The sequence below is a fragment of the Vidua chalybeata genome, chromosome 5 (assembly GCF_026979565.1).
Source record: "Vidua chalybeata isolate OUT-0048 chromosome 5, bVidCha1 merged haplotype, whole genome shotgun sequence".
In the NCBI taxonomy this organism is placed as follows: domain Eukaryota; kingdom Metazoa; phylum Chordata; class Aves; order Passeriformes; family Viduidae; genus Vidua; species Vidua chalybeata.
The window spans coordinates 71,128,224-71,151,622 of NC_071534.1; the positions used below are offsets into that span (position 1 = coordinate 71,128,224).

Here is a 23,399-nt window from a genome sequence, read left to right on the forward strand (position 1 = left end):
ATGATTCCTGTTGGAATTTGGGGAGAGAGAATTCCTCAAATATTCAGCATTCCTGTTTGGGAATGTGGCTGGAGCTGGCTCGATGCCAACCAGGAATTTCCCTTGGTACAAATTCCCTTCATCCATCTGGATTCCCTACAGGGGAGCTTTGCTCCTGATTTAACTCTGGGATTAAGGGAATGGATGCAGAATGAAACAAAACAAAAAATACCATTATTGCTGCCAAGGCTGACCCTTTTTCCTTGATTTTCCCAGATTTTCTCATCGGGACCGTGCACCAAGCCAAGGGCCTGGAATTCGACACCGTTTGCCTCGCGGATGATTTTGTGCAAATCCCTTCTGTCAGTGGGGCTTTCCTGAGGAGAATGAACATTGCTCTTGGTGAGGGAACAGCTCCCTGGGGACCCCAAAAAGTGGGAAGGAAAAGCGTGGTGAGGGGCTGGAGAGTGGGAACGGAGCTGGGAAGGGTCTGGAGAGCCAGGAAAAGCTGAGGGAGCTGGGAAGGGGCTGAGCCTGGAGCAAAGGAGGCTCAGGGGGGACTTTGGGGAATATTCCTTCCCAAAGGGGTTGTCCAGCCCTGGCACAGGGATGGAGCCCCCATTCCTGGGGGGATTTAAAGCCCTGTGCATGTGGCACTTGGGGACACGGGTGGCCTTGGCAGGGCTGGGAATGGTTGGATTCCATCCTAGAAAGTCTTTTCCAGCCCCAAGGATTCCCTGGCTCCAGCAATCCCATCCCAGCAAGGAAGGGAGCTGGAGAAACCATTCCCAGGGGGGTTTGTGTGGAAGGCTCATCCCACCCATGGCTGTGGGAGGCTGAGCCAGGCTCAGGGGGGCCCAGGGCTGATTCCAGCTGGGAATTCCGTGCTCTGGAGCAGCTCAGCATTCCCTGATCCCATCTTTGATCCCCCAAGCTGAGCCAGGGGAGGTTTGGATTGGATTTTAGGGAACATTTCCCCATGGAAAAGGTGGTCAGGCACTGGAACTGCCCAGGGCAGGGGTGGATTTAAATTCCTGGGGGGATTTAAAGCCCTGTGGATGTGGCACTTGGGGACACGGGTGGCCTTGGCAGGGCTGGGAATGGTTGGATTCCATGTCTTAGAGGCCTTTCCCAACCTAAATAATTCCATGATTCCCTGATTCCATGATCTTGTGTCCAAACAGAACAAGGAAAAGCAAGGTCAAGTCCCTATTTTTTTTTTGTACCTATTTTTAGAGCCCTCCCAGTGATTTTTCCCATTAAAACAACTTCTCCCTCCTCATTCTCCTGCACACCTTTTCCAGCTCTATGGATTCTCCTATTCCATAAATATTCCCACATCCAAGCTTGGAGCTGTGTAGCAGCAAAGCCCAATCCAGCCTTGGGAAAGCCCTGAGGCTCCTGTTCTGGAGCTCTCCCTTCCCAGTGAATTCCCAGAGGGAATCCAGGGACTGGGAAGCTCCTCCAGAGCCAAGCCTGGGCTCCAAACAGAAAAACAGGAATTTGGGAGTGGCTTCTCCAGCCATGCAGAGTGGAGGGAGAAATGTGGGATGAGGCAGGAGATGCAAACACAGGGGCTGCAAATTCCTGCTTTCCCAGAGAAACCCCCACTGTCCTTCCAGAACTGGATCCTGGAATTGTTTGGCTTGGAAGGGACCTTAAAGCCCAAATTCCATTGGATGGGCTTCCATCCATTATCCCAGGGTGCTCCCACACCTTCCATTATCCCAGGGTGCTCCAAGCCTCATCCTGGCTGAAGCATTCTTTCCCAGCCTCAGTAATTTGGGAATTCTGTGTTCATACTCCCATGAGAATTCCCAGTGCATCCAGGTTATCCAGGGAATGAGCCCCAGGAAAAGAAGGAGCGGCCTCAGCCTGGCCCAAGGGAGGTTTGGATTGGATATTTGGGAATTTCTCCATGGAAAGGAACCTCCAGCCATCCCAAATCCCTCCAGGCTTTGTTTTCCTCCTTCTCCTGCCAGGACAAGCAGGAGTGGGAACGTCCCAGGTCTCTTCCCAGCTTTCCATGGAGACAGAGCCTGGAATCCTCAGCGGGGAGAAAATCGGGATCAGATTCCCACCCCAAGCACATCCAGCAGCACAAAATGCCAGAGATTCATCCCAAATGGAATCCTGGAGTGGTTTGGGTGGGAAGGAACCTCAAAGCTCATTCTGGGGACTAGTTGAAGCACTGGAAGGACCACAGAGGGCTGCTCATCCCTGTTCCCTAAATCCCTGGATTGTCTCTCCTCCCTCCTAGACAGGACCCCTCAGGATGAGTGGAACCTGCTCTACGTGGCCGTGACCAGAGCCAAGAAGTGCCTGCTGATGTCCAAATCCCTGGAAAACCTTTTATCTCTGGCTGGAGTAAGTGAAATCTTCCCAGGGCAAGGGAATCCTGCTGTGGGGTGATTCAAGGTACAAAAGGATAATCCTAAAATCCACCCTGATCCTAGGATTCATGCCATGGACTGCTCCTTGTGCTGGCACCCACCAGAATAGCAGGAATCACTTTTATTCCTGCATTTTGCTGCTCCATCAGAGATTCCAGTAGGAAGACACAGGATTGCAATGGGCTTTTTCCATAGTTCTTGCATTTGGATGCTGTTTTCCACAGATCCTGGGTTTTTATTTCCATGGAAGTGTGGAGGTTCCCTTTTCCCTGCCTGCAAGGACTCCCAGCTCTTCCTCTATCTCCTTCCTTCCTTCCTTCCTTCCTTCCGCAACTTCCTTCCTTCCGCAACTTCCTTCCGCAACTTCCTTCCTTCCTTCCGCAACTTCCTTCCGCAACTTCCTTCCTTCCTTCCTTCCTTCCTTCCTTCCTTCTTCCTTCCTTCCTTCCTTCCTTCCTTCCTTCCTTCCTTCTTTCCTTTCCTTTCCTTTCCTTTCCTTTCCTTTCCTTTCCTTTCCTTTCCTTTCCTTTCCTTTCCTTTCCTTTCCTTTCCTTTCCTTTCCTTTCCTTTCCTTTCCTTTCCTTTCCTTTCCTTTCCTTTCCTTCCTTTCCTTTCCTTTCCTTTCCTTTCCTTTCCTTTCCTTTCCTTTCCTTTCCTTTCCTTTCCTTTCCTTTCCTTTCCTTTCCTTTCCTTTCCTTTCCTTTCCTTTCCTTTCCTTTCCTTTCCTTTCCTTCCTTTCCTTTCCTTTCCTTTCCTTTCCTTTCCTTTCCTTTCCTTTCCTTTCCTTTCCTTTCCTTTCCTTTCCTTTCCTTTCCTTTCCTTTCCTTTCCTTTCCTTTCCTTTCCTTTCCTTTCCTTTCCTTTCCTTTCCTTCCTCCCTTCCTTTCCTCCCTTCTCTTCCTTCCTGCCTGCCATTGGCTTCTGGAGCTTTTTGATCTCCAGGAATTTGGGGTTTTGTTCCTTCTTTAAATCCCATCATGTTCTTAGTCACTTCCTTAGGGGTTATAAAAATTATGGAAGAACCTTCAGCTTCCCTCAGCTCCCTCTGAGGGGTGAAATTCCCTTTTTCCCTGTTTCCTAGGAGCGTTTCCTCCGGGTGGAGCTGCTGAGTGAGGCTGGGAAGGACAAGGATGGAGCTCCTGTTGCTTGTTGTGTGTCAGGATGTACAAAATCCCTGGAACTCAGCTCCGGGCTGGTGGTGAAGAAGCTCCCATTGACTCATGTACGTCCATTCCCTGGGATTTGGGAGCCTTCCCAAGCCATTCCAGTCCTGTTCTGAGCAGGGTTCTCAGCTCCCCATCCATTTCCTTGTGCTCACAACCAGGAGTGAATTCCAAGGGTAATTCCAGGTCGTGTTGCACTTCCCACAAATCCACTCCATCCCGAACATCCCATCTGAGAGCTCAGCTGGATCCAGGTGTGGGGTTTTGTTGTGTCAGATCCCAGGTGTGACTCCTGCAGTCCATGGAATGTCCCTGTGGGATTGGCACAGCAGCCCTGCCCCAGGCACAATCCAACTTCTGGGGCCAGGTTTGGCTTTGGTCCCACCTGGATCCTTCTCCAGAGGGTGCTGGGAAGCTCCGTAGGGAACACGAGGTCCCTCTGGGCAGCTCCACGTCCAGGACAAGGGACAGGACGAGAGGGGACAGCCCCAGGCTGTGCCAGGGGAGGTGCAGGGTGGCTGCTGGGGACAATTCCTCCATGGAAAGGCTTTCCAGGCATGGGAATGGGCTGCCCAAGGCAGGGTGGAATTGCCCTTCCTGGAGGGATTTCAAAGCCCTGTGCATGTGGCACCTGGGGACGTGGGGTGAGGCCTCAGCTTTGGCTTTTGTATTTTCACATTCTGAGCTGCTTTGGTGTGTGGGTCTGAGCTTCACATTATGGGATGGCGAGCTCTGTGCACAGAGCAGGGAGACAAAACAATTCCTGCTCCAGCTGGGCACCAAGGACAAATGATCCAAAGCTCAGGCCCAGGAGCACAAACAGCGTGGGCTGGAGAGAGAAAAACAAGCAGGATGGGAGTGCCTGGGCTAAAGCTGGAATGGGACAATGAACTGCAAGGTGCAAATGGAGCAGAGCTGATCCCAGTGAGAGCCCCCGGGAGCGCTCGTGCATTTTGGGACCATTTTGGTTCCTCTTGGCTGCAGCCCTGGCTGGGCTCTGGTGCTGCCCAAGGTGGATCCATGAGGAGATCCTTGGAATAAATCCCTGCTTTGTTCTTTAGCTCTGCCCAGCCTCTGTTCAGCTCAGCCTTCACAGGGCATCAGTTCACCTTGGAGTAGTTGGACTCGATGTCCTTAAAGATGTTTTCCAACCATTCCATGATTCTGTGTGGGATTTCCTTGCTTTGGGCACATCATGGCTCCCTTCCCTGGACTGTGGCAGAGCTGGGAAGCTGAGCTTGTGTTCCTGCACCTTCCTCTTCCCTGAAATCTCCTCTTTTCCTCCCACAGAGCGACGGCAGCCAGGATCCAGGGGGGTTCCTTTGCCAGGCTTGCACCCAGATGTTCTTTGGCTCCCTGACTCCACTCACCTCTTTCCCAACAATCCAGTAGGAGCCCATCCAGCTCTAACAAAGCTCTCCAGCTTCCCAGAGCAATCCTGGATGTGGGGCAAATCCTCTTGGCACATCCCAGCTCCAAAATCAGGCGGATGTTGGGGCAGGATTTCAGCCCAGCTCCAAATTCCAGGTGAATGTTGGAACAAAATGTTCCAAGCTCCAGAGGAGCTTCCAGGCTCCCTGGGGATGATGTGATGCCTTTCCTCCAGCCCTGCCTCATCCTCCAGGAGCTGGGAATGGGATATCCCAAGGAATCTGCACTTCAGGCATGGATCAGACAGAACAGGGTTAATTTTGGAACATTCCCTCTCTTCCCCCTGTCACCAGGAGGATACTCCTGAATATCTCATCATTCCTGGAAATCCCTCTGACCCACTGGAAAAAGAGGAAACACAACACTGGAAAGTATCCAAAGGAAGTTTATTTCTTGGAAATGAACTGTTCCTGTCCAGCCCTGGGAGGAAATCATGACTCTCTTTCAATGAATTAATTTTCCATCCTTGCAGCTGAAGGGTTTCCCTGGATTCTTTCCCTTCTCCCTGCAGCCAACCAGGAAGGAAGAAATGAGGCAGCAGCAGAAAAATTCCTTTGGATTGGTTCCAGCCAAACTCAGGGACAAACTGGAGGAGGATTTCCAATCCTAAAATTAAATTTATAGCCAAAAAAAGCCTTAACACTTCCTTTATGTCTCTTCCCTGCCCTTAAATACCCTTCATTTCCCAGGAATGCTCAGGTGGATCATGCTCTCAGTGCGCTGTGCCACAATTCCAGAGCCTGTGCCATGGGAAACCAAAACTGAAAGTGGTTTTAGGAATCTGCCCTTGGACACAAACTGGAGCTGTGGGCTGTGCCTGCTGCAGGAATCTCAGACATCCTGTTTTTTTTTCCATTCATGGAGCTGCTTCCCTCCCTGTCCTTTCACTATCGAAGCCGACTCCGGGAATGCATTCCCATGGTGGGCAGGAATTCTCCCAAACCCTTGGATCTGAATGAAAGCACAAAGCCTGGAGTGGGCATTGGACCAGGCACCTCCAGTGCTCCCTCCCAAATTCCTTGGGAACAGGGATGTGCCCAGTGCTGTGCCTGTCACACGTCCCGGGATCAGAGGCACAAACAGGACAAGAGCAGCAAGGAAAAGCCATGGAATTTCAGCTCTTGGATCCCTACTGCTTCCCAAGCTTTTTGAGAACTGGCAGCTTCAGAGGATGGGAATGAACCCCTCATTTCCGTGCTGTCCGCTGGGAATGCCCTTGGTGCTGTGGGGATGGATTCATCCCAATCCAGTCCTTCCCAGCTGAGACACCCAGTTAAAGAATCCACTGCTCTGTTATTTTCTATATAAAATATATTTATTTATACATAAAAATAAATAGCTGTCTTTTCCAGAGTGTAAGCAAACAAGTGGATAAAACCTGGGTAAGGAAACAACAACTGGATAAAACCTGGATAAGGAAACAAGTGGCTAAGAACTGCTGATGGATAAAGGAAAAACACACAAAGGAAAATGTTCCCTGAATTGTGTTATTTGGTCCTTGATGGTGTCTGTAGAGAGACTGCTCCAGCTTGGATTCCCCGCGAGCCGGTGGGGATCGGGATCCAGAGCCGGGATCGGCGCTGGAAGTGCTTCCAAAGGATCCCTGAGCTGTGTGTGGGGTGGGATGGTCCCAACACCTTTGGCTCTGGCTCAGTGGCTGGAAGAGAGCAGGAAAGGGATGAGGGTGTGGGGAAATGCTTGGCTGGGTCCCTCTCCATCCATTTTCTGGGATGTGGGGCAAAGCCAGGAAAAGGATGAGGATGTGGCCCTGGGCTAGGTCCCTCTCCATCCATTTTCTGGGATTTGGGGACAAAGCCAGGAAAAGGATGGGACAGATATCCAGCTAATCCAATTCTATCCATGCTCCTGGACAGGGAATGGGAATTTCCTAGGGCAGGGAAGCTCAGCTTCATCCCAAACCCCATCCCAACATCCCAACCCTCTCCCTATCCACCAGCAGCATCCCCAGGGCCAAATCCCAGCTCCCAGTGCAAGACACTCACCCACCTTTGGGATCATCCATGGGAATCATCCGTGTTCAGGCTGGGAGGAGCAGCCATGCATCCCTGGCTGCTCCATGTGCTCCGCCACTCCTCAGGGAAGCATCCAGAATTCCATCCTCCGGCATCCCTCGGGATGGGTGCGCCCGGTGTCCCCAGGGTGGGCGCTCAGCCCGTGGGGACAATGACAGGAGGTGCCACCTCCTCATTCCCAGAAGGATGAGCCTCCATAGGAATGTCCATCTCTGTCACCATGTAGCCCTGCCTGGCGCGCCTGTGGAGGGAAGAGGAGCATCACTGGCATTCCAAGGCTTTTCTTTGGAAAGCATGGAAGCTTTGGAAAACTCATTCCAGGGGTTTGGCACTTACTTCCTCCTCCTCCAGCAGCAGACGGCCGCAATTCCAATGGCCAGCAGCACCAGGAGTCCTGAGGGATGGACACTCAGGGTGAGGAGCATCTCCCAACCCACGGCTGATGAATTCCACCAAAATAGCTCCATAAGGAGCCAAAACCACTCCGGGCACCATCACAAAGTGCCCTCCCCACCCCCGGAGGGAGGGAATTGGGAATTATTCTTTCCAGGAGGAAATCTGGGTGCTAAATCCTTCCCCCACTCAGTGGCATTCCCATTGGCCATGGAATAAAGCTCCCACAGCCCCCAAAAGGGATTTGAAGCTTAAAAAAAATAAAATAAGCCCCTGTTTCCCAAATAAGTTTGGTTTTTTTTTCCCAGCTTACCAACAGAAGAGGCCACGGACTGGATGGAAACTGGAAAAGAGGAGAGAAAAGAAATTTTGAGCTGCAGAGGTCGGAAAGGGGTGGATGCTGGGAGCAACCTCATTGAGAAGGAGGTTGGAGAGAAGGAAGAATTCCATTGGAAAAGCAAAAGAGCCTTTGTGGATGAAACAAGCCCCAGGGGAGGTTTGTATTCCCTTGGGAATTGGCCCAACCTGCGGCATAATCCGTGGGCGGGATGGGCAGCGGGGTTGTCCCCTCTCCCAGCGTGGATGTGTCCAGTGTTGGAATCATCTCCGGTGGCCTGGATCCGTCTGGTGGCAGCCCATCAGGTGCTGGTGGCACAGGTGACTCACTGGAAGCTGGAGAGGGGCTGGAATTCGGGCTGGCACCGGTGGTACCTGCTGGGAAAACAGTGGGAAATGTTTAAATTCCCAAAATCAAGAGGCAGCGCCGTTATTTCCATGCCCTCATCCAACAGCTACAGAATGCTGGGATTTCACCCCATGGGGGGAATTCTGATCCCAGCATGGGAATGTTGTGGTTTCCACACCCTGGGAGTGTGGCTTTGCCGTGGCTGTGGCAGCTCCAATCCCAATCCCAATCCTGTTCCTCACCTCTCTGGGTCGTGCTCTCCGGGCCGGGGGTTTCCCAGGAAAGAGCTGGATCTCCTTTGGGAAAACAGAACAGGGAGACACCATCAGCTGGGAAATGAACTTTCTAAGTGGTTTGGAAAGTTAGAGAGTCAAAATTATTTTATCCAACATTGAGGTCTGGGGGAAATTGCACAAATTCCAAAAAATGGATGTTCATTGTCAAATTTTAACCATTTTTGCATTTTAGCAAAAAAAAAAAAGGAATTAATGTTCACTGGCTTCAAGTTATTAATTATCATTCTGTCTTCTATTGATTAATAATTTGTCTCTTTTTAATTATCCTAATTAATCCATATTTTCAGCGTTTTCATTACGTTTTCCCAGATTGGGCACCTCTGGCTTATGCAAAGTCTCTGTGGTTTATGAATTCCGCGTTCCTGGCATTCCATCCTCAACAATAAATTCCTCCCGCAGGTCTGGGAACACTGAAGGATGCGAGGCCCTAAACTTTTGTTTTCCCACCCCACGGACATCACCCATGATCCATTAGGAATTCCACGGGTTAAATTCCTCTCCGTAATTCTCCCCCCACCCATTTCTGATTCTCTTGGAAGAAACAGAACGTGGGTGGCACTCGCATTTCTTCCCATCCTCCGGTTCCGGAGCTGTCCCAGCTCCCAGATTCCCAGACTGAGCACTTACGGATGCACTGGAGCGTGGGGTCAGTCCAGCGGGGCTCGGAGCCGTTCCAGAGGATGCACTGGATGAGGCTGGAGGTCCCGGCCTTGCGTTTGTATCCGGGGTTGCAGGAGTAGCGCAGGCGGGAATTCAGCTCCGTGCGGTTCCCGGCGTCGATGTGAGCGTTGGCCACGGCCTTGGGGCGGCTGCAGCGCGCTGGAATGGGAACGGGATGGGAAAAAAGCAGATGGAATCACAACTGGGAGATCAGACATCCTCTGGCTGCGCTGGGGAATTCCCTACTCCTCATCCCTGGAAGCGTCCAAGGGCCGGGTTGGACGGGGCTTGGAGCAGCCTGGGATAGTGGAAGGTGTCCCTGCCCGTGGTAGGACAGGGAATGAGACCATCCCTAAATTCCCTTCCAACCCAAACCTTTCCATGATTCTATAAAATCCTGCCTAGGGATTCATCCATCCTGCAAAAATAAAGGGACCCCGTGCCTGACACAGGGAATGGAGAAAGGGGAAACATTCCCAGCATTTTTGGGATCGCTTGTAGCAGCTCCTCCAGAGGCTGGAGAAAGGGAAGACACTTCTGGCATGTTTGTGCTCACTTGTAGCAGCTCCTCCAGCCAGCAAGGAGTTTTTATGGAATTCCATCCCCTTGCAGTGACTGTCCCAGGCCAGAAGTCCCAGCTGCCTCCAGCTGCTGAATTCCAGCTGCGGTCACCGCCCCCGTTCTTCTCCACTCATTTCACAGCTGGGCATAAAACATTCCAGCTGCTGGTGAGTTCTCCAGCCACTTCCCAGGGGTTTTTCCCCTCTGGAAGGTGGCAGTTGAAATCCAAGTATCCCAGACAGAGGGACAACGATGGATTTTGAGTTGTGGCTTTGCTTTTCCCCAAACGAGCTCCCGCTTCCCCTTCGGCCTCAGGATGAGTTCGGTTCCGTACCAGGGTGATGAAATTTCCCATCTTTTCTGGTGCAAGGGGCAAAATCTCCTGGCTGCTCCAAAACTCTGCCAGCACCTGGATCCCTGTGGCGGGGTGGGAATGGCTTATCCGTGATCCTGGCTGCTGGAACCTCCCGTATCCCAGTGGGAGCCAGCACGGAGAGATGGAGAGATGTACAATGGGAATAACACAAAATGCAGCTGGGATGGAGCCACAGATGGCCAGGATGGGATGGATGAGCAGGAGGGGGTGATGGATATCTGGGATGGGATGGATGAGCAGGAGGGGCTGATGGATATCTGGGATGGGATGGATGAGCAGGAGGGAGTGATGGATATCCGGGATGGGATGGATGAGCAGGAGGGGCTGATGGATATCCGGAATGGGATGGATGAGCAGGAGGGAGTGATGGATATCCGGGATGGGATGGATGAGCAGGAGGGAGTGATGGATATCCGGGATGGGATGGATGAGCAGGAGGGGCTGATGGATATCCGGAATGGGATGGATGAGCAGGAGGGAGTGATGGATATCCGTGATGGGATGGATGAGCAGGAGGGGCTGATGGATATCCGGGATGGGATGGATGAGCAGGAGGGAGTGATGGATATCTGGGATGGGATGGATGAGCAGGAGGGGCTGATGGATATCTGGGATGGGATGGATGAGCAGGAGGGGCTGATGGATATCCGGGATGGGATGGATGAGCAGGAGGGGGTGATGGATATCCGGGATGGGATGGATGAGCAGGAGGGGGTGACGGATATCCGGGATGGGATGCACAGATGGGATGGATCCATGCAGGGTTGGGATGTGAAGTATGACTAGGATGGAGCAATGGCAAGTAGGAATAGGATGGAATGATGATAACTGGGATGGGAAGTAGGAATAGGATGGAGCAATGGATATCTGGGATGGGAAGCATGGATAGGATGGAATGAGGCATGGCCAGGCTGGATGGATGAATTGATGCCTGCCATGGATGGAGCAATGTCCAGCTGGGATGGAGCAACACACAGCTGGGCTGGGATTGTTATGGAATAGAGATGGAAGAACGGTGGGAATGGGAATGGGAATGGGAATGGGAATGGCATGGCAGTGAGGACAGAAGCATACAGGGATGGGAACATGCCAGTGACAAGGACAGCAGGCACCAGGGACAGGAGTGTGATGGCAGCAGGGATGGGAGCAGGATGGGAATGGAAATAGTGGGAATGGGAGCACAATGGGGAATTGGAAACCACGGGGATGGCAACAGGATGTGGAATTGGAAACCGTGGGGATGGGAGTAGGATGGGAAGGGGACAGTGGCACAGCAGCAGTGGGGACAGGAACACAACGTGCTCCCACAGCACCCAAAACATCCAGAGATAAAAATCTCCATCCTCAAAAACTCCTGCCCAATTTGGGGTGTATGCCCAGAACATCCCAGGGGGATCTGCTCCATTTCAGTGCCCGGGTGGATCCGGGTGTGATCCTGGCCCGTGTGGCCGGAGGACATGAGTGACTTGGGGACACGCATGTGCTGAGCACAGCAGCTGTTGGTCTTCTTTCAAGATGTGGGTGAAATTCCTGGAATCAGCAACTCTTGGAACCAGTATTTGAAGAAATCCCCCCTGCCTGGAGGATGTTTCACAAGTGTCACCATGTGGATATTCTCAGTTCAGTCAGAGGGAAAAAGAGAAAGATTTCTGCCAGGCTAAGCCTGGGAAAAAAGGGGAAAAGTCCCAGAAGAATGTAAACAATCTATTATCTTGCTTTCTGTTCATATTGTTTATAGATGTGTTCTGCCACACTGACCTGAGTGTGGTAGAACACATCACCCAAGTCCAGTGCGCCAATCAGGTGAAATGTTCTTACTCTAAGACCAGTGGAATGAATGTTCACGATGTTCTCTATAAAAGAGAGAGGTGCTTTTGAATAAAGGCTCATTTTGCCTTCTGAAACCGTGCGAGTCGTTTCGCCCGTCCCTGGCTCAACAGCGTCATCACAACTCACCAGACCTGGCCGAGCGCGTTTTGTCCATGAGAAACCCTCCCAGTGCCAATTCCAGCTGCGCCTCCAAAGGGAGCACAGCAAGAAATCCAGCCGGAAACACCCAAAATATCCAGGAAAAACAGGGATCTGCAAGCTCTGTTTATGCCTTCCAGCTTTTAAACCTGCTCTCCTTATCCCTCCAAAGAGGTTTTTTGGGTTTTTTTCCCCAGTTGGTTGGAATCTTCTCTTCCAAAAAATGCCCAAGTTGTTCAAACAAGATCCCAGCAGCGCCGCCCTGCAGGATCACCATCCATGGAATTCAGCTTGTTTGATGAGACCAAACACATCCCAAGGGGGAAAAGGGGAGGAATCAGCTGGAGATGCAGGATTTAGGCTTTAATTCCTCAGCAGTGAGTTGGAATTTCCCATGGATGGATCATCCCAGGTGCTCAAAGACTCATCCCATCCTTGGCCAACCTCCCACTGGAGCTGCGGTGCCGGGAGCCGACCATCCCAGGAAAACACCTCCAGCTGCCTTATTTCCACCTGGATCCTGCTGGGATAAAGTATCCAGGGTGAAACATGCCCGATATCCATGGATTTTGCATTTCCATGGATTTTTTTATTTCACTTTTTCTGGTCTTTCTCCACCAGCGACCTCCAACGATGCCAGCTGGGGAGGATGAGCTCATTCCGGCACGTTGGGAAGCAGCACAGGAAACGCAGCCAGGATGATCCCAGGCATGGAGATGCTGCCATGTGATGTCATCCCACGTCCAAAAACAGCTTCCCAAGGATAAACAACCACAGCTGGAAAATCCACACCGGGAAAAACTTGGCTGTTCTCCTTAAAAAATTATCAGGAAAGGGCCCAGAGAGGTGGGGTTTTTCTGCTCAAAATTTGAAAGCCATGAGCCAAAAATAAAAAGAGGAGAAAAGAGGAATTTTACAAATCTGGATGCAAGAAAAATCCATGAGAAATCCAAAATCATGTAAATAAATAAAACTTTCACGTTTTAACTCAAAAATATTTCCAGTTGAGCAGGAGAGGACAGGATGCCCAGTGGGAACATAGTGGGATGCAGCAGCACATCCTGAATTATCCATCACATGAACTAAAAGAAATAAATATCATTCATTTTCTCTAAGACCCCCTAAACCCACGGTTTTTGCCCCAGACAAGGATCCTGGTGGCAGCACTGCTGCCTGGAATGTTGTCTGGATGTCTGGGCTCAGTGGTCAGTGAGGAATGACTTTGGGAGGGCTATTTTTAGGTGTCTTCCCAGCACATGGGGCTCTTCTGGCTTATTTTTGTCACCCAAGACTTTCACGTTATTCTGTTATAAATAGGGATAAATTCAATTTCCAGGGCTTCAGGAGCACACAGGAGCTTGGAGAAGAGCGAGCACTGAAGCTGTCCCAAAGCTTTGCATTTCCTTCCATCCTTATTTCACAGAATCCTTCGCAGCTGCCAAATTATCAGCAAATGAAATATTTCCTAATGGTCTTGCCGCTTCCCGCAGCTCCCAGGGAGGATGAACCAAAGCGTGGTTCCAAGGCCTGAGCTGTGATGAGATTTTTCCCAAAGCTCCAAGAGCAACAGAGCTGGGGAAGGGTCTGGAGAACCAGGAAAAGCTGAGGGAGCTGGGAAGGGGCTGAGCCTGGAGCAAAGGAGGCTCAGGGGGGACCTTGTGGCTCTGCACAAGTCCCTGCCAGGAGGGGACAGTCGGGGGGGTCGGGCTGTGCTCCAGGGAACAGGGACAGGAGGAGAGGGAACGGCCTCAGGCTGGGCCAGGGGAGGGTCTGGGGGATTTTTGGGAAAAAATTCCTTCCTGGAAAGGGCTGTAAAGCATTGGAATGGGCTTCCCAGGGCAAGGGTGGAGTCCCCATCCCTGGAGGGATTTAAAGCCCTGTGGATGTGGCACTTGGGGACATGGGCAGTGGTGGCCTGGGCAGTGCTGGGTTGATTGTTAGACCTTGAAGGTGTCTTTCAGCCATCACGATCCAGTGATTCCAGGATTTTGGACTTTTGCAGAAGCAAGACAAATGATGTGACCTTCGAGGCTCAGCAGCCATGGACAACTCCCAGTGCCATGGAAAACCCACAGAGCACACCCAGCCCAAAATCCCACAGTGACACAGCTCCCATGGCTCCATCACACAGATCCTGAACATCACCCCCAGCCCTCCCTGGACACTGTGAGTGGGTGGTATGGGAATGCCAGGAGCGAGGTGAGTACCCAGGGAACACAGGGCTGCAGCCTGGGCACTCTGGGGGGGGGGGGTCATGAGGCACCCAGGGAGAGGTTTGGGAATGCAAGGAGCAAGCGTGGGCACCCCAGGGAGCAGCAAGGACACCTTGAGTGGGAGCTTGAGTACCCCAGGGAGCTGCCTGGGAACCCAGGGAAGCAGAATAGACACCCCAGGGAGCAGCATGGGCACCCCAGGGATGGCATGGGCACCCCAGGGATGGCATGGACACCCCAGGGATGGCATGGACACCCCAGGGATGGCATGGGCACCCCAGGGATGGCATGGGCACCCCAGGGATGGCATGGACACCCCAGGGATGGCATGGGCACCCCAGGGAGCAGCATGGACACCCCAGGGATGGCATGGACACCCGAGGGAGCGGCATGGACACCCCAGGGATGGCATGGGCACCCCAGGGATGGCATGGACACCCCAGGGATGGCATGGGCACCCCAGGGATGGCATGGACACCCCAGGGATGGCATGGACACCCCAGGGATGGCATGGGCACCTCGAGTGGGGGCTACTCCCCAGGGAGTAGCACAGGCATCCCAGGGAGCAGAGCAAGCATCCCAGGGAGCAGAGAAAGCACCTTAGGGACCGGAGCAAACACCTCAGGGATGGCACAGGCACCCCAGGGATTGTATGGGCACCCCAAGTTGGGGCTCAACTACTCTGGGGAGTAGCGTGAGTCCTCCAGGAAGCAGAGCAGACTCCCCAGGAAGCAGAGCGGGCATCCCAGTGTGAAAAACGCGTATTTTATGATTGGCTCTTCGCAAATACTAAATTCAATACTACATGTGTTATGGAGGGTTATTTTGTAATACTGTATCAAATCCTTTTTAAGCAGTGTGTTAAATACAGTTTTAGGTTACGACATAATGTTAAAATTGAAACTCTGCGATGTTTTATTATTTTTTACTAGCTCAAGAAAAGGGATGAGATAATCAAGGAACTCTTTGCACAGAGATAACAGCGACAGGGCACATAAAGAGTTACGGCCTCCTTATCAGAAAAGACAAACATCCTTCCACCTTCTCTCCGTCTTTATGGAACCACAGGATTAAGGGGAAGAAATTGAGAAAAACCAGAAAAATCCTTAATTTGCAAGGAATTTATGCATCATGTATGAGATAGATGAATATGCAACAGGCTGTTGCTTTTAAGGGTTATTCCTTTGCTCACAAGGCATGTTATTGGCAGCTCAGTGCCCAAAAACATCCGGACGTCTGTAATTCTTTGCTTTTTATTGTCTCCTAGTGTCCTAATCCTCATTGTCCACATTTTTATTACTCTAATTTTATTACTATTTTTTATAACTATTTTATTACTAGTAAACTTTTAAGATTTAAAAAAACCCAAGTGATTAGTGCTTTCCACACCAGGGAGCGGCGCGGGCAGTTTGGGGATTAGCGCGGGAAGCGGAGCGAGCACGTTCGAGACCGGAGAAAGCACCTTAGGGATGGCACGGGCACCCCAGGGAGAGTGTGGGCACCTCAGTGGGAGCTTGGAAAGCCCCGGGAGCGGCGCGATTCCCTCCGGAAGTCGGGCAGGCTGGCCAGGGAGCGGGGCGGGGATCCCGGCGAGTACCGCGGGCATCCCGGGAAGCGGAGCCAGCACCTCGGGGAAGGCGTAGGGACCCCGGAAAGGGTGCGGGCACCCCGGGCAAGGCGCAGAGATCCCGGGGAGGGTGTGGGCGCCCCGGGCTGGGCTCGGACAAGCCGGCGGCGAGGCGGGGAGCCCGGGGCAGCCCCGCTTACCGGTGTCGGCGGCGGCGCGGAGCAGCAGGAGAGCGGCGGTCCCGCAGAGCAGCTGCAGCAGCGGCGGTGCCATGGGACGGGCCCGGGGGCAGCTCCGGGCTCCAGCGGGAGCTCCGTGGCGCTTCCCTGCCGCTGTCGCCGTCCCGGTGTGGCCCGAGTGGTTTCGCTTTCGCTTTCGAACCGGGGCCACCGGGTGGGACGCACCGCCCTGCCGGAATGGCAGCCAGGGGCAGGGAGGGGATGCGGTGTCCGGGAGGGGCGATGGGGGTGGCAGTGCCTGGCGGGGATTCGGTACCCGAGGGGAATTCGGTGCCCCGGGACGCAATACCCGGAAAGGAATGAAATAGAGGGATGCAGTCAGTATCCAGCGCGTGTGAGCTGCCCTGGGAGGAAAAGGATGAAATATTTGGGTTCGTGGCCCGGGGAGTGCAGTATCGGGTGGGGGAGAGGGGATGGGATACCCCTGGAGAAAGCAGCGCCTGGGGGGATGTGATACGGGGCCACTGCAATACGCAGGAGGGTCGTGGTTCTCTTGGGATGCAACAGCTTGGGAAGGGATGCAATCCCGGCAGGAGAAGAGGCAGCGCTCCCTGCCCAGGGGAATGTGCAATGCGAGGGAATCGCGGTGTCCTGGGGGGACGCAGCTCCTCCCTCCTGTGCCTGGCCATGGGTCTGGGGGGATTCCATGAATTCCAGTGCTGGAGCTGGAACGCGCCGGTCCCCGCACAAACCTCAAAAATTGAAAACAAGCTGCGATCCAGCCCTGGGAGTTCTGCAGAGCTCCTGCGGGCAGTCTCCACCCCACAGCATTTGTAGAGCTCAGATCCCACAGATTCTACTCACAGCAAATCCTCCTCAACTCAGCTCCTTGCTCGTGGCCTCTTTGTTTATTCTCACGTGTTGTTTTTTTTTTGTTTTGTCAGTGAGCATCAGCAAATAGTGTAGAAAAGGAAAAACAAAGGGTAACTTGGATAACATTTCATGGCCAATCGCCAAATCTTCATGTCAGGGGAATAAATTCTCCCTCTGCCATCAAGGAAAGAGAATTAACCTCAATTAACCTCCCTGAAGCAGAAGAGAGGCTGCACCCGGGACAAACCTCTGGACCCTCCAAATGTGTAGAGAGAGCAGCGTGAGCCTGGAGAACCAGGAGGAGATGCCCGAGGGTGGTGCTTAGGAACATTCCACATGAAAACGCTGCAGGAATTCTGCTGGAAGCCTGGCTGCTGGGAATTTCAGACTTTCTGTGCTGCCAGGCACTGACCCCCAAGAGAACACTGCACTGACCTGAGGCCGTGAAGCTTCCAAAATGGAATGGCAGAACTGGGATTGTGGAGTTTGGATAGAAGTGTGTGATATCACAGGGTGGGAAACTCAGAGTTTAAGGGTTTAGAATACAGGAATAGATATAAAGCAAGCTGGATGTTTTGGGGCAGAGGCTGCTCCTTCTTCTTCACCTCCTTCTCCATGGCTTTGGGTGGTTTTGTGTAATTGGATAAAAAAGTCCACACTGCAGGGCACAGGTAGTTAGTCATTAAGTTAAAAGTAAAAACAAATTAAGTATCATTTCTTAATTAAACAGTTCATCCTTAAAAAACCTTCTAAAGAAAGATATACAACTCGAGTTTATTAGTGTGAAATACTATAAAACTCACAATTTGTAAAGCTATAATATAAATAAGAACTAATAAACATCTAAGTCCAAACAAGAAATACCATCTCACACATTTAATCCCGACCCTTAACAAAACAAAACAAAACAAAACAAAACAAAAATTCAACATTAAGGGGTGAAAGTTATAAAAAACAGTCAGCAGGCAGGGTTCACAGCAGTTTGTGCAAGTGCTGAGCGTGATCATCTCAGCTTGTGGTAAAGAAAACTCACTCTAGGAAGACTTTGCCTTTCTTCTCAAGAATTCCTTCAAAAGATGTAAAAAATCCAATTGTGTCTGAAATTTCCAGGTGAGGGTTTTGGTGCTGCTGATGCAAATGAGCTCTGCAGCTGCCAATCTTCCAGAGGATAAGCAAACCTGGGTGAGAGTTCACACTGGGCAGACTGGAGGGTTGTGATTCCTGGGAAGGGCACATTTTCACAATACCTTCCCATGAAAATCCTCGAGCCTTTCCATGAAAAACCAGAGCTAGGGAATGACTGGCTGTTGAGGAATGCACTCAGTGCAAGTGGCTGGTCAGGCTCTGGGGGGTGACAAGAGGATGTGAGCTGGCACTGACCAGCAAAGGGACAGGGACCTGTGGTCCAGCCAAGTGACCGGACACTCGGAGCCATGGCAGGAGCTGAGGAATCCAGAATTTTCCATGTTTGGACTGTGAGGTTGTGCAAACCCAGGGTGTTCTTTGCCTCCTGAGAGGCACCAGCTCGAGCTGCTGTTTTATTATTTAATTATTGCACTGAGATTAAATTGTTTTAAGGATTGAGCCATCTGAGGCGCTGCCATGGGAAACCTGGAGTGAGTGGTCTGACCCTGTGAGTGGGAAGGAATTCCCAGCTCAGGAATTGTGAGTTCCAGAGCAGCTCCGGGGTGGTCAGACAGGGAATTTTCCCTGAGAGGCTGATTTGTAGGATCATCCCACCAAGCCTTGCCATGTCCCTGTCTCAGGGAGCCCTTTGTGCACTCCCTGAGGCACAGCATCAAAGGATCCTTCCCACCCAGCACCAGGACAAGGATGTGACCCTAAAGCATCCCTCCCTTGGGGCAGGGAGAACACCAAGGGCTGGACACAGCATCTGGATTTCCAAAGGAATTCAGCACCCCACATCCAAGCTCATGCTTTAGGGGTTGTCTCTTTTCAAGTGCTTTGAAGGCCTGAGAAGCAATTTTTGGGCTGGGTTATCACCACTGTCTCGTCACTGCTGCCATCAGTGGTATTGGCAAAACCAGGTTTTAATGTAAATTTTATACAATTATGGAAAAGTTTGGGTGGGAAGGGATCTTAAAATCATCTTTTTCCACCCCTGCCATGGCAGGGACACCTCCCCCTGTCCCAGGCTGCTCCAGCCCCAGTGTCCAGCCTGGCCTTGGGCACTGCCAGGGATGCAGGGGCAGCCCCAGCTGCTCTGGCAATTCCAGCCCAGCCAGGAATTCCCAATTCCCAAGATCCCATCCATCCCTGCCCTCTGGCAGTGGGAACCATTCCCTGTATCCTTGTTCTCCAGGGGCTCACTTGGAGAAAGGAAAGATCCAGGGAGAGCTTCCAGCACATTCCAGGCCCTAAAGGGGCTCCAGGAGAGCTGCAGAGGGACTGGGGACAAGGCCTGCAGGGACAGGACACAGGGAATGGCTCCCACTGCCAGAGGGCAGGGATGGATGGGATCTTGGGAATTGGGAATTGCCAGAGCAGCTGGGGCTGCCCCTGCATCCCTGGAATGTCCCAGGCCAGGCTGGACACTGGGGCTGGAGCAGCCTGGGACAGTGGGAGGTGACCATGGATGGCATGGCACTGGATGATCCTTAAGATCCTTTCCAAGTCATTCTATGATTCCATGATTTCCCATAAGTAATCAGGAAGTTTCCACCCCGGTCACCACCCAAGCTGGGAATTACTGGAGGGGGTTATTTCAGAGCTCTGCTAACAATGGCACTTTTCCACTTGGGATGATTCCAGGCTGTGATATTCCAAAGCCTTCAGGAAATAAGGGGTTATATCTTGTTCTTCACCTTGCTCAGGCAGCTGGGGCTCTTGATGTGGACAATTCTCCCACCTTTTCCATGCACAAGTTCCTGGTGTGGTCAAGGGATGTCCCCTGCCCAGCTGGTTTGGTCAAGGGACACTTCACCATCCAGGTGGGAATTCCTGAGGCCCCCCAGCAGCTCCAAGGAAGGGGAAGCTGGGGGGATGCAGCACCACAAGTGGAAGTGGTTGAGGAATTCCAGGTTTCTCCGTGGATGTTCCTCATGGAAAGGTTGTGGTTTTCGATGTGACTCTTGAACTGGAGATTTCTGGGTTAAAAAAGCTGGATTTTAAGTCAGGACTAGAGATTAGTCCAGTGTCCAAAGGGAGACAAATGCCTTGTTTCAAGGCACCAGAGATGAGGATCCATCTCCTTCCAGGGCAAAAATATTCCTTTGCATTCATTTTCCAGAAACAGAAACCAGAACTGTGCCTCAAGGAGCAGAATGATCCAAACTCCAGTAATTAATCAGCTTTTGTTTTCCTGTGAGGATTTAAGCAGGCCTTACTTAATTTCTTATCAGCTCTCACAAGTTCCTGCCCAGAGTGCATAAAACGTGCTCAGGATGTGAGTTCATCCTCTCAGAAGTATTTGTGGTTCATCCCTGACAATTCCATGTCCTCAGGGAAAATGATCCCAAAAAACAATTTGTAAAGCTTAGCTTGGCAGCCTGGGATGGTTTCCCATCAGGTTAATCACTTCCATTTTAATTAACTACTATTAATCCAGCAGAAAGCAGTTGCTGGGCCTGGATTCTGTCCCAGAGCAGCGCTGCACATTGCTCTTGGAGGCACCTGGAAAAGTCAAAATATTGCCTTGGAAATGAAGAGGGATGGAAAAAGGAAAAAATTCCAGTGGTAACATTTTGTGTTATGGGAATTATGAATTCTTTTTTTTTTTTTAATGAGAGGAGGAGGAGGAGAAGGAGGAGGAGGAGGAGGAGGAGAAGGAGAAGGAGAAGGAGAAGGAGAAGGAGGAGGAGAAGGAGAAGGAGAAGGAGAAGGAGAAGGAGAAGGAGAAGGAGAAGGAGAAGGAGAAGGAGAAGGAGAAGGAGAAGGAGAAGGAGAAGGAGAAGGAGAAGGAGGAGGAGGAGGAGAAGGAGAAGGAGAAGGAGAAGGAGAAGGAGAAGGAGAAGGAGAAGGAGAAGGAGAAGGAGAAGGAGAAGGAGAAGGAGAAGGAGAAGGAGAAGGAGAAGGAGAAGAAGGAGAAGGAGAAGGAGAAGGAGAAGGAGAAGGAGATCCAGTCCTAAGCATTGCAGTCAACCTCATGCTCTCATAAACACTTGTAACACATGTGACACTTGCTACAGTTTCACAACTGAAATTTTCCTCTTTTGGCTGGAATTTGGCAGAACTGGTAAAAACGAGGTGTCTTTGCTGCCCAACAGAACACCCAGGCTGTGGGAAGGAGCCACTGCTGCATTTATGGCCTCGGGCTGGAGAGATTCCAGCCTTTCCAGAGCTTTCCAGGGGAAATCTCTCCCTGCTGGAGTGTCAGAAGCGTGTCCTTACAGCTGAGGAATCCAGCAGGAGGCAGAGGAGCAGGGTGGGCTGTGCTGGGCTCAGGGGATCTCCGGTGGCATTTTCTGGAACTTCAGCTCCTTTTCCGTGTGAGGGGAAAGCAGCTGTGAAACCACCCCGGGGGATTTTGGCCACGGGGTTGCTCTAGGTCTCAACTTCTGGTCTGGGGACTTCCAGTTCTCAGATGTGAGGCTGCTTTTGAGAGCCAGCCTTTTCCCCGGAGAGAATGAGCAGACTTTGGTCCCAAACCTTTATTTAATCCAATTAAATTGTTCAAGGAAGGAAGAGCAGTGACAAAACACGAGGTTGTGAAAATTGCAGCTGGAGGCTTGGACACATCCCCTTTTCCCTGCAAATAACATTCCCAGAGGGTTTCTCCTGAAACAAAGTGAATTCAGACCTTTTTTCGTTCTCTGAGGGTGAGAAGGAAGAGGGAAGATTTTCCACCCTCACTTTTTAGGAATAAATAAATGTCCATCACGTGAGGTTTGTTTCCTTTTCCCCTTCTATAATTAATTCCAGTCAAGTGGGGAAACCCTTTCCTTTTTAAAGTTTATCTTTCCTTTTTAAAGTTTATCTTTGAAGTTTAAAGTTTATCTTTCCTTTTTAAAGTTTATCTTTAAAGTCAGCAATTATCAAATTCCACTTGGCTCTGCTGTCAAGAGCTGTGAATTATGATAGGCTGGGAATCTTGAATATAAGCCTGTGATAAATCACTGGAAAAACTTATAAATAAACCCAAATATTCCCCTTGGAATTAAAGCTGTGATGTTCTCCTTGACCTCTACAAGCCCTTGAAGGAAACAATGTGTTAAAGAGGAAGAAAAACTGCAGGAAAAACTTGTTTGTGAGATTTGTTTAGGGATTTGTTTTGGAACAATTCCTCTGCCTGCAGGTGGCTGAGATTACAAAACCTCAAGTTGGAGGTGGAAAACCCAGAGTTGGGAGCGTGGCAGCAACAGCTTTTAGATATATGTTTATATATATATGTGTGTTTAATATATAAAATATATAGTATTTTATGTTATATGTTATATAGGATATATTACGTATAAAGGTATCTTAAAATAATAGATAATATATTATTTCTCACAAAAAAAAAGGGTTGTTTTTCCCTTTTCATCCTGGGATGATAAATCCTGGGGAAAAATGTATCATGTGATATTATGTCATACAATGCAATATATAATATTGCATGTAATATATAACTGTATACATTAAAATAATATATAATATATGATACAGATATTATATTATATTATATTATATTATATTATATTATATTATATTATATTATATTATATTATATTATATTATATTATATTATATTATATTATATTATATTATATTATATTATATTATATTTCTGTGTATTATACATATAATATATATATATAAAGTATAAAATATATATATTATATGTATAAGATGTATAACATATAATATATAAAATTTTATGTTATATGTTATATAGGATGTATTACATATAAATATATCTTAAAATAATAGATAATAGATGATATCTCACATTTTATTTTAGGAAATAAACCCATCCTGTCCCCCCCTTGTTTCAGAAACCCATTTGTTGTTGGTGTTTAGAGGAGTAAAACAAAACCTTTCCCTTACAACCCTCTGCTCCAAGGAAAAACCACTGGAATTTTTCCCCAGGAAAAAAATTTGTGGATTGGGCACAAATCCACAGTTCCATGGAAACAAGGCTGATATCAGGGAATTTGGACAAACCAGTTCAAATTTTCCGTTGCAAAAATCCCAGTTTGCTCTGAATTTCCCTGTCACTGGGGTTTGGAATGCGGCAAAAAATTCCCACTTGGAAAAACAAGGGAACAGTGGGGCAGCTTTTAGATGGAAGTTCCTAAATCCCTCGGGTCATTCCATAAAATCATATCTGAGATCTTGCAGCATTGCTATCGTTCTTTCCCAGTTTCCCAGTGGAAAACCTATAACATCAAATCTCCGAGAACTTTAACATTTCAAACTCAAAAAACCCTTTAAAAGATCACTGACACACTTAAAAAAAAAAAAAAAAATCAAACACATCATTATACTCCAAAAAAATCATTTTTCTTCACACAAAACACCTCACCTTGGTTTTGTAATCTCAGCCATCTGCAGGAAGAGGAATAGTTCAAAAAAAAAAATTATCAAAATATACCCTTTTCTAACCACAAAATGAAACAACTAAAAAACATTACAAAAACTTTTATTCCATTTTCAATCTCACATAAAAATTAAAACAATACAAATGTTATA

The 23,399-nt window shown here is 49.9% G+C and overlaps 2 protein-coding genes across 2 annotated transcripts in view; one reads left to right on the top strand and one right to left on the bottom strand.

The window, feature by feature from the left end:
- The window catches only part of FBH1 (F-box DNA helicase 1), a 32,675-nt gene extending 27,731 nt beyond the window's left edge, over positions 1-4,944 (top strand). Inside the window, 4 exon segments of the mRNA XM_053943562.1 lie at positions 256-381; positions 2,240-2,346; positions 3,453-3,593; positions 4,825-4,944. Of these exon segments, the coding sequence (XP_053799537.1) occupies positions 256-381; positions 2,240-2,346; positions 3,453-3,593; positions 4,825-4,944 (494 nt within the window).
- Positions 4,945-8,053: 3,109 nt separating this feature from the next.
- Positions 8,054-15,990, bottom strand: IL15RA (interleukin 15 receptor subunit alpha). The gene is made up of 4 exons (XM_053943563.1): positions 15,918-15,990; positions 9,000-9,191; positions 8,255-8,372; positions 8,054-8,102 (listed from the first exon to the last, which is right to left on the bottom strand). Exons 1-4 carry the CDS (start codon positions 15,988-15,990, stop codon positions 8,054-8,056), a joined length of 432 nt encoding a protein of 143 aa, XP_053799538.1.
- Between the last annotated feature and the right edge of the window lie 7,409 nt (positions 15,991-23,399).